This window comes from Callionymus lyra, chromosome 19 (assembly GCF_982586985.1).
Source record: "Callionymus lyra chromosome 19, fCalLyr1.hap1.1, whole genome shotgun sequence".
NCBI classification, from domain to species: domain Eukaryota; kingdom Metazoa; phylum Chordata; class Actinopteri; order Syngnathiformes; family Callionymidae; genus Callionymus; species Callionymus lyra.
This window is the reverse complement of record NC_141836.1, coordinates 7,352,354-7,363,664: the sequence shown is the minus strand read 5'-3', so window position 1 is coordinate 7,363,664 and position 11,311 is coordinate 7,352,354. Positions and strand designations below refer to the sequence as shown.

General features: G+C 40.4%; 1 protein-coding gene across 2 annotated transcripts; it reads right to left on the bottom strand.

Moving 5' to 3' along the window:
* Window positions 1-2,709: 2,709 nt before the first annotated feature.
* Window positions 2,710-7,826, bottom strand: LOC148059254 (myosin light polypeptide 6). Of its 2 annotated transcripts, XM_087782047.1 has the most exons (7): window positions 7,712-7,826; window positions 7,320-7,347; window positions 4,941-5,084; window positions 4,649-4,822; window positions 4,495-4,572; window positions 4,316-4,350; window positions 2,710-3,170 (listed from the first exon to the last, which is right to left on the bottom strand). In XM_087782047.1, the coding sequence occupies exons 1-6, from the start codon at window positions 7,712-7,714 to the stop codon at window positions 4,322-4,324; spliced, it is 456 nt and encodes a 151-aa protein (XP_087638173.1). In that variant the 5' UTR covers window positions 7,715-7,826; the 3' UTR covers window positions 2,710-3,170; window positions 4,316-4,321. The 2 variants fall into 2 exon arrangements, with proteins under 2 accessions (XP_087638173.1, XP_087638174.1); XM_087782048.1 differs by lacking the exon at window positions 4,316-4,350.
* Between the last annotated feature and the right edge of the window lie 3,485 nt (window positions 7,827-11,311).

Here is an 11,311-nt window from a genome sequence, read left to right as displayed (position 1 = left end):
ACGACGACTCTGGTGACGCGACTTCCTGTTGTAACAAACCAAGAGGCTTCACACCGACAACTTCCTGTTGACGTCTTTCACCTTCATGTGCTTCTGTCTAACGTCGCAAACCTCCCGCTCAGAGATGAAAACACCTGCTGGTTCTGAGTCACGTGACCAGAACCGCGTTCAGATCCACTTTAGGTTCGACCAGAACAATCTTTTCTCACAAATATTCTGGATATTACAACCAAATAACAACGATCGACATGATATCAACACTATTGCTGCGAGTGTATGAAACAACTAAGTTACAAAATAAAACTTGTTTTTTGTCTTTTAACACAACAATAAACAAACCCTTCGACCACGAACCCTTGAACGCATCGTCACGGTTGAGTGTTTAAAAAACTCTGGAAGATGTTGTCGTGTGTCCTGGATGTTGTGTAGTTGTGTGTCGACGATTGTAAATAAAACAAATATTGAATGAATTCTAGAGTTAGCATGTTAGCGCTAGCAGATCCACACACGCAGGTCATAGTCAGGGTTCAGGTCTTCAGACTTAAGTGGGCAGATTGTATCTAAACAAGAGTTTGCCCTTTAGCTCAGCTCAACAAGGAAGACTCACCGCCACCGTCGCTTCACGTCCAGCAGGCGTCGACTCTTCTGTTCCTGAAACATAAACATTGAAATAAAGTCAATAAACTGTGAAGACTTCAGTCAATATGACATGTTTTCGAAATGTTTGTCCTTCTTAACATTAACTGAACGAGAAAATATTGGTTTTTAAGAAGCTATTTAAGAAAATAAAATGTGTAATTAAAATTATGTAGATCTACATTGAATTGATAATCATTATGAAAGTATATCAGTGACGTCAGAATATTGAATGGTTCGATTTAACGTTGAAAAATGCATTTTCTGAATATTAAAATTCAATATTTTTTCTATGTTAAAAAAATGTGACGCGCAGGCGATCTGATTGGCTGAAAGTTCGATCAAGTATCTCAGTACATTTTTATATTGAATTAAAAGGGTTTAGACTTTAAAAATATTGAATTAAGATCAAATTATTTTGGAATTATTATAATAAGAATATCAAACTATATGTGAGAAGAGATTATTCATTTTGAAAGAATTCAATTATTAAAAAAGAAAAAACTAATTATTAAATAAAATAATAACAACTAAATTTCAGTGAATACATTTGAAGTTTAGTTTGACAATTCAATATTCTCGCTGACATACATCCATAGATGCTTTGAAGTCGTTTTTTTTTTTTTTTTAATAATTTAAAATACGTTTAAAAAAAATCCAGACTAGAAAAAAAGAGACGAAAAGTAACATTTAAATTTTCCTTAAAAATGAATATCATAAGTGTAACATACGACTGGTTAAAGATCGTTCGGCTACGGGTGTGTCATCAGACCAGAGTGTTGATTTAGATTTTGTCCATTTTTGTTGTAGATCTGTTGCTTCTACAGAGGACGGGCGAGAAAGTTAATTGGACGGTAGAAGGTCTGAGACGGACCATTAGTGATTCCCCTGTCGAACGAGCCAACACGAGGATCACAGACTCACAAATAGCAGGATTATAATAATCAATACCCCTGACTTCCATCGACCACACACACACACACACACACAGACACACACACACACACAGTAATTAGTGGAGCAGCTATTCCACGCCGGACCGCAACACCTCCCAGAACCTCTCACATGAGCTGCTCCACGTCGTCTAATGAGGGGAAATGTTGGAGGCGATCGTGTGGAAAAGGTCACGAAGCCACCGAACATGTCGCTGCCTCCATCAGTCGCCTCTGAGGGCCACGAACAACTGGACACACACACACACACACACACATGCATGTGGGGTTCAAACTTCCTTAATGTTCAGATCACGATGATGTTTTTGTTATTTTAACTGTCACTTTTGTGTAGATACACAACATGGTTGAAGATATTCACCTCACAGCCTCAGAGGAACTCCATTTTCTGGGTGACACACCGGCACAGGAAGTAAACAGGTGTCAACCGGAAGTAATTAGCTGCCACAGTTTAGTCTTAATTGTTTTGCAAAGATTCTCAGAATTAGAAAACTTTTGTCGGTGTTGTAATTCCCCATAAAGCACATGAATACATTTCTAACATAAATGTCAGCAAAATAAACGTATTTATTTATGGCCTTTTCGTATTAAAACCACCAAACACCGACTTGTTTAACACATTTAAATGTTTTAGTGAAACTAAAAAGAATATAAGAATGTTCAAGAAAACTTACCAAGTTAACACCATGTAAGAAACATAAACTCCCGGAAAGTAACGTTAAGTCACACGTCGTTGTTTAAACACAAGTTTAGCTTAATTGACTTCGTTATTAGAGAGATTACGTCTCCCATAATGCACTACGACAAAAGTTTCAAAAGCGTTGCCACACTGCCATCTAGCGGAGGAAACTGTAATCGCAGTTAATGCTAACATGGTAACTAGTATGAAAAGAAGAAATAAAAACAAACATTTAAAGAACCCGGAAATCAATTCAGATAAGACTTAAGTTGAATGTTTAAGGTTTAAGGCTCTGGTCAGTCAGAAACTTGACGAGCACGAGTCAAAAGTGGGAGTGACACGTCATCGTGTTATAATATAACCCACCAGTAGGTGGCGGCAGACTGAAAATACAACTATATAAACCTGGAGCTTCCCTAAAGAAAAAACGCTTCAAGGCAGTTCTCAGGAAAGACGTTTATTTGTGCATCAACAAAATGAGGGCGGAGGAGGAGACTCTAAAAACATGACACTCTTGTTTTGATGTTTTTTTTTTTTTATGGCTTCTTCTTTCTTCCCACTCGCTTCCTGCGACACCTCAGCCAACGATGCAGGAGCGACAGTCAAGTACCGCCACACTTGTAAGACTTTAGGGAGTGATATTGGTCAAGAGACATGATGGTGGAATGTTCATCGTCAGAAGCTGAGGACTCTGGAATGTGTGTGTGTGTGTGTGTGTGTGTGTGTGAGTGTGTTATGTGTCGTCTGTACTGGGTTAAGAGAAGAAAAGGCACTTTTTAAATTAACCGTGGAAGGAACAAAAAGGAAGTCTGGAGAGGAGGAGCTGCAAGTGGCTGAGCGGGCTAACCGAGGGGGGGCGGGGGGTCTTCACTTTCACCCGTTCATCACCATCCTCACCAGCTCTGCAACAGAGAAGAAGAGAGCGTCAAGAGCCGCCGGAGAGATCTCTCTTTTAACTTCCTGCTATGTCCACACGACCGTTTTAAAACTCAAGATGCGTTTGTCCACTTTGACGTCTTCAGGAGCTGCACTGACCACCAGGAAATACAATCACAATAATAAATCACACGTACGAGTAATAGTGTAGAAAATATAAGTTTTTTTTTATTATACTGTGACAATATTTAACAGCGCTGTATCGATATTTAAAAGTGAGAATGAGCATTTTTTTTAAATAATATTCTATTTTTATCTTGTTTTTTTAATAATCAATATTTCACTAGAGTGTATATATATCCCAGCCATGACTGAGGACGAGAGGATGCAGTCAACTTCACCAGCTTTTAAAGCTGATGTTTGGACATATTTTGGTTTCAAAACAAATGAAAGCAGTTGCGACTTCGTCAAGAGTCATGTGGTCTGTAAATTCTGCAACACCAGAGTCAAGTACTGGACAATACTACACATATATCCTTGTTCCTACAGTATCATAATGTATCGTATAGTTGCCCTTGATACACGTCGCCATATTCTTGCCAATACTATCCCTACACATGAGTCAAAGTCTGGACAAGCGTTTTAAAACTATCAGTGTGGACGTAGAGTGAGGAGAGGTCACATGATCTTGGCGAGCTCCTAGGTTTCAGCTGTTAAGCCAAGTCTACGATCCGAGAGGATGTTAGAGAAGCCGCCTGTTTGCTTTTCTCTAGAAGCCAGAGAGGGAAGAGCGGCTCGTCAGTGGCGGCTCCGTCAGTGCAGGTAAGAAACGTTAGCAGTTCTGGGTTAGTAGGAAAGAAGGTTCAACTCTCCGGTGGCCTCGCGTCCGACCAACAGCACCGATGACGAAACGTCTACATGCAGAGTCAGGTTGAAGGTCCGAGCGCTTCCGAGTCTGCTAGAGGGGGGGGGGGGGGTTGGGGGTTCGCGGACGCATGCAGAGACTCGTGCTGCTGCAGGAGGTGCGGCAGAGGCAGTAGGCTACTCTCGGGTCAGAACCTCAGGGCTAAGAGAAGAAGGGGTCCCTCTACAACACCGCGCTGGTGATTAGTGCAGACGCATGACTGAGCAGCTAGAAGAGGGAAGCGTCAGAGAAATCAAACGCCCGTACCGAACCTCAGGCGGACATGATGTGGCGGACAAACGCTGTGGAGGAAGAAAACACTTTGAGGTGATGACGTCACACAAGCCGCCTCCGACTTGGGCGTCGTCTGCTGGAGCCGCGAGGAGAATCTTGTCCGTCTTCACTCCTGTTCAACCTTCAACTGTGGGGACGTCATGTGACCTCACCTTCATAGTTGATGCAGCCGTTGGCGTCTTCGTGTCCGGCCAGCAGCGTCTCCACTTCCTCCTCCGTCATCTTCTCACCTGCACACGTCAAACTGAACGTTTAACATCTCCGAACCACCACCGGGTGTCGCCGTCTGCAGTGGCCGGAACTTGCCTAGCGTGGTGAGGACGTGACGCAGCTCTGCCCCCATGACCGTGCCGTTGCCCTCCTTGTCGAAGACACGCAGACCCTCCACAAAGTCCTCCATGGACCCCATGTCCTTGTTCTTGGCGATGGCCTGGAACATGGGCAGGAACTGCTCGAAGTCCAGCATCTTGTGGTTCATCTCTGCAGCACAAAAAAAGGATTTAAAAACTCAGAACAACTTTCTTGCGTCGTCTCTGAAGCCAGCGGCTCTGGAGAGGAGGAGAAAAGAAGCCCCTCTTTCTCGAGCTCAAAAACATACCTTCAGCTTTTGGGTTTCCCAGCACTTTGAGCACCTCAGCGTTGACCGGGTTCTGGCCCAAAGCCCGCATGACGTCCCCACACTGGTTGAAGCTGATCTTTCCATCGCCTGTTCTGTCGAACAGCAGGAACGCTTCCTTGTACTCTGTGGCACAAACGCAAACATTAGACACAAGTCAACATGGAGTACGAGGACAGAGCAGGGGTGTCGCACTGAATCGCACAAGGGGCCAAGATCTTTTAGGAATAGAGGTCGGGGCTGAACAAAAGTGACCTTTTTTGTCACTTCAAATTCCTTTCGTATATCATTGAAAGTATTAAAAGTTTAAATAATCAATCTGTTTCTCATCCTAAACACTGGCATCTTTATACTTCACAACATGAACATTGATCTACTTTGATATGATCCAGCTGGCCACATAGAATTACTTTGTGGCCCAGATTTGGCCCCCAGTTTGAAACATGTAGCATTTGAAGAAGTTAAAAGTTAGATGAAGAGACAGACAAAAAAAAGAGTATTTTTAAGAGAAAACAGAGTTGTGGTAAAAACCTAAATTTGTCATCGACTCCTGATCACTTCGCAGGACATATTCCGGTTAGTGCCACACCTCATAAACTCAAACACGACGTGAGCATATTAACCCGGTTAACACACAAACACCTCAAGTCACCTGAAGACACCGAACCTTAAACAGGAGCGACTCGTCTGCTCGTTCAGCCTCTGTCTTTTTAAACACTTCATGCTACTGCACAAACACACACCCATCCATCAACTCAAATTCTTCACTTTAGTTTCACTTATCTGCAGCTCTGTTAGTCACAAACGTCAACATCTGCTCCGACTACAGACTTTTACTTTCACACTTCAGTGCTCAAGGAGAACCAAGGCGGAGCAAAGCTTCTCGCTGCTGTCTGGACTTGTAGCGGTGCAGGAACAACGGGGCTCAGGCTTGTTCGAGTCAAAGCATGAAGAGTTCGGCATTAAAACATAAAGTACCATGTATCGATTCTGTACAACTAATATTTTCAACACAAAAATTATTTTTAAATTAAAAACATTAACGATGAGTTTGTTTGCTTAATTATTATATTAATTATTTTAAATGTAATAGGTACAAATATAAGTATGGTAAGGTTTAAAAAAATGTTCAATAAAGACAAGAAATCTGACATACGCCAGTCCTTTAACTGATATTTAAATAACTCAATATGTAATTGTTGTATATTAAAATGACAAGAAAGACTGTGATGGAAACCTCCTCCAAATTACACTAAAAATATTGTTTCCATGAGCATGTTTTAAATCCAACAACATTGTGTGTAATCATTGCAAGCCATTAGCACAGAAAAATAACATATTTGTTTGCGAAAAAATTTGCAACTTTTATTCAAAGGCTAAAGGACAATCTCTGTCGCTATATTCTGTAATAACAAACCTCAAATAACCTTTAATGTTTACTCATGATCAATAACATTATGTCAACACGAAAAGTATTCAAGATCAAAATAATAAAACATGAATACATAATTATAACATAATAAAATGCTAAAAAACAGTTAGCATTAAAACATGTTTTTACTAGTTTCTACTTTCAAGGTTTTCAGAGAGAAGAACAATATTGCAAACACTTAGTATTAACCATGTTTGTTCAGACTAAGCTGTCGAAAATCTAATCACAACGATTTGATCACAGCGTTTTGATCAGTGTAGTCTCAGTGCCCTTATCAGTTACACAATATAAATGGGGGGGGGGGTTGATGTTTTTGGGCGGGACATGTCCCTAAAAGCCCAGGCTATGTTGAGTTTTTCCTGTTCTGAGGAATGCGCTTCTTCCCTCTTGGCGAGAGGGAACTTTTCCTCAACACCATATTTGGTATGAGAGGAGTGGAGGAGCACAGGAGGAGAGGAAGAGATTGGCCATAGCCTATTAAGTCAACACAGATTAAACAAACCAGCCCGGAGACAAGCGGCGTACAGCGCGTTTTCAAGACCAAAAAAGGAGAAAAAGTCGCGGATGTTCAAGCAAGACGACATCACCAGAGAAGCTCCAAGTAGTAAAATCTGCCAGTTCTGTACGTTAAAAACACAACAGTGCATCTACACATCCTGACAACAACAAACTCAAGTATTGTGCTCTACACAAACCATGCTGCTCACATCCTGATCAGATCAGTGAAGATGTTCCTCGTCTAAGACTTACCATGGATCTGTTCCAGGCTAAACTCAATCTGGAAACATTGGCAGGGGGAGAAAGGTGAAACAGAGCAGGGCAAGAGAGGAAAACTTACAGCCTACAGCTACAACAACGAGGCAGGAAGACAGTGGAGAGACATGGGAGAAGATGGAATGGGAGGACGCAGAGTTGAGTGACGAACTCACCTACTATTTGGTCATCTGAGAAGTCAGACTGTCGAGAGAAACATGGATGAAGATACACAAAGCTAGCTTACAACAAGTTCCCCGCTCCCTCAACCGTCGCTTCAACACATTTAGCTTGACTTTAGATCCACGCATTGAACTTAAATGTATTCTAGACTCGAAACAGTAACATATTAGAGGATTTTAAAAACTTAATGAAAAGGTATTTTGAGAAAAAAACGAGCTAACTGACGTTAGCTTGAGACGGCTGCACTTCCGCTAGCATAAGGCTGCTAATTCTCAAACTACTACGGTCGGTTACCGGATATAAATGACGTAAAGTCATGCAAGATAAGTTTAAAACATGTTTCAAGGGTTAATGTGGTCTAGCGAGAGTGAAATAAACGACCCACCATGGTTGTAGTTTGAGGTGTGTCCGAATGTCACCGAGCTGAAGAATTTGTGACGGCGAAGCTACAGCAGGGTGAGGTAGAGAGGACGTGCGTCGTGACGTCACCGGGGAGGACGTCGCGAGTGGGCGTGGTTTTTACGACACGAACAGTCCATATATAGCAACAGCGCTTCAGTTTTACGTCTGACACTGTTTTGATATGTTTCGATATTTTTTTTACAAATATATATCATTTTAAATTAAAATTTAAATAGGAAATGGCCATGATCACAAAAGAGTTTTAATAAACTTTGTAGTTTTTACATTTTGGCCACAGTATGTTTAGTTTAACTTTAACTGTATCTGTAAAATAATTGGATTATTGCAGAAAATAACATTAGTAGGTAAAAATAATCTAAATCTAATGTTATTTTCTGCATTAATCCGATTATTTTACAGAAGTGTAAATTCAAAAGATAATTTCCATTATGAGCCTTGTTATAAAGGTTTAATATTGTATATATCATTCATTTTCTAAAGTAAAAAAACACTGTTTTCATGTAAAAATAAACGCTAATGATGATGATGATGAAGATGATGAAGATGATGATGATGAAGATGAAGATGAAGATGAAGATGATGATGATGATGATGATGATGATGATGATGATGATGAAGATGATGATGAGGATGATGATGATGATGAAGATGATGATGATAAGCAACAAGGTGTTGGCACATCAAACATCTGAATCGAAACGTCTTCTAGAATGTTGACCACATGACAAATACAACCTTTTTCCGAAGAAAGATATAAACATGTAATAAATATAAATTAATAAAAACAAGTCATGTCTATGTGTTGTGAATTCACACGCAGGCCTCTAGGGGGCGAACCTCCTGTGACCAAAAAAACGGAGCATGATGGGATTAATGTGCGACACAGAAACTTAAAATTAGCAGCTCGGACCCTCAAGGGGGCGCTGACGTAAAGCCACTGGCCTAGTTCTGAGGCCTCTGGTTGTGATCCATTTAACTTTAGTTCAGTGTGAAACATCTGCAGTGATAGTTGATTTTGATTTAAAAAATAATCTACTCTTGTTTTCAGTCATTAATCCAGCCAATGAAATCAAAACAAGTCTTTTGGAATCTAAAAATACAATCTGTCTGGTGATGTCATTAAGGAGATAAAGCAGCTGGTCATAATGTTACGGCATAACTGTCTGTGTGAGTAAACAACAACAAAAAGCATTGGAGTCAGAGGCAGTTCTGGACTCACCTCCAGAGTGTCGGGGTCGAAGGGTGAGTCGGAGGGTCGCAGCATCCGAGGCTTCGGCGCTGGGGTGGGCTTCACAGCAGGGGGCGCCGTGGGGAGACTCGGGTAAGGGGGACCCAGTCTGGGCTCTGTGTCAGGGGACTTGTTGGTGGAAGCAGGTTCTTTTTTCGGGGCCATGACTCACCTTGAGAAGTGGACGGGATTCTGGACGGAGCCGCGAGGAGACCTGCAGAGAAGATGATGATGAAGATGAAGAGGAGGAGGAGGAAGATGATGATGATGATGATGAAGAGGAGGAGGAGGAGGAAGATGATGATGATGATGATGAAGAGGAGGAGGAGGAAGATGATGATGATGATGAAGAGGAGGAGGAGGAGGAAGATGATGATGATGATGAAGAGGAGGAGGAAGATGATGAAGATGATGAAGAGGAGGAGGAGGAGGAAGATGATGATGATGATGAAGAGGAGGAGGAAGATGATGAAGATGATGAAGAGGAGGAGGAGGAAGAACAGAGGAGTACTCTTGCTACAATGTTTAACATCAGCATCGTACCACAATCTAATACATCATACCGAAGAAAAATGTAAAAGTTAAAAAAGTAAAATAAAATGTGAATCTTTTTATAGAAACATTGACCCCTAGTGGCCAACTGAGGTAGATATGTTTTTCTATTTTTATTGAAGGCGGATATGACAGGAGTGTTATTATTGATAAAGAAATAGAATAGAACGAAAAAACTCATTAATGTGAAATTAAGCTAAAATACATCTGAATGGATCTTAATATATTCACTTTTTAATTTATTTCCGTCATTTATATGTTAATATTTTATATCCTGACATGCCCGGAAGAAAAAAAACAACTAAGTGCGTATATTTTAATCGTCTTTGTCTCAACTTTCTGATTCTGATTTTCAGCGTCACTTTATTCCTGCAGTCCGATAGATGGCGCTCTCGGATCGTTTATCACTTCAGGACCTTCATTACCCTATTTTTTTAAAAACCTAATACTAATCATGAGCGCCATCTAGTGGGTTTAAAATATATGTCAACATATTTTTCCACTATAGTGGTCGTTACTAGCGTTACTAAAAACGCTTATTTATATAAAAACATCAATAAATACTTAAAAACTAAGATGATCAAAGCAAATTCGGTATTTATTAATTAATATTATTAAATAAGTATGATTACTACTATAATTATTCAAAACAACTTTTATTTAAAATGGTAGTTTTTACGTAAAAGTTTGAAGAAAAAATATTTCCAGATTATCCACTAGATGTCAACGCAACAGTAGTGGTTCATATTTTTAAAATATTATATATATATATATATATATATATTTTTAAAAAGAAGTAAAAAACACATTTAAGTGCTAAAGAGTAACACGTTAATAACAGCAAATACACTCAAAGTTTATTTTTTTTTAAAGTTGTGTTGACGTTTCCAGAGTCGTCGGTGTGACGTGTTGCTATGACAACCGTTCGAATGTGGCCCAAACATCAGGTACCGATCCAGTAACGAGGCTCAACAGGGATGGACGGGGTTCTGGACACAATCCATCTCGGACGCAATGGGCCTTGAAATCAGCTCCTCTGTGTCTGTGGCTCCGGAACAAAAGACCCTCAAGACCCTCGCTGCGAGACCAACCGCCCCTCGGAGGGTCCGGTCGAACCCGGACGCGATCACGTGACGTGCACGCGGTGTGGCGGCTGAGACGGACGCGGGTTCAAGTGCAAGACGAGGGAACATAAGGGAGATAAGATGATGGACACTTGTTGTGTAGTTCACCTGCTCACTGCCCCGCCCCCTAAACAGTGCTGGTACCATCACGTGGTTTTTGACACCTGAGGTGTTCTTGCACGAACACTTCATAATTCTTGTCATCATCTTGTGTAGAACTGTTGCTGCACGATATGAAACATGATATTGACGAGAGGCTCCATCTAGAACCAATATAGCAATATATTATATAGCGTCACGGGTTTTCAAAATAAAGGTTGAAAAAGTTTCTGTTGCCCGACCCTAAATCTGATTTAAGACCATATACTGGAACTTTGTGGTGATATTTTTATCATCCAAGACAGTAAAACACATATAAATAAAGAACCAATTTTGTATTTATAAAGTTTGAGCTGGCATTTTTGGTCAGCATTTATGTTTTTCAAAATAAAGGTTAAATGTATTGCTATAAGTCTGATTTATGACCTCATACTTGAACTTTGTGATCATATTTTAAATCTTAAAATAGTAAAAAACATTAATCAAGCCTTGTGTTATCTCTGGCCCGAAAACAAATGTGTTTGTAGTATCCCTTGTGAACAAACATTTGTTTTTTCGG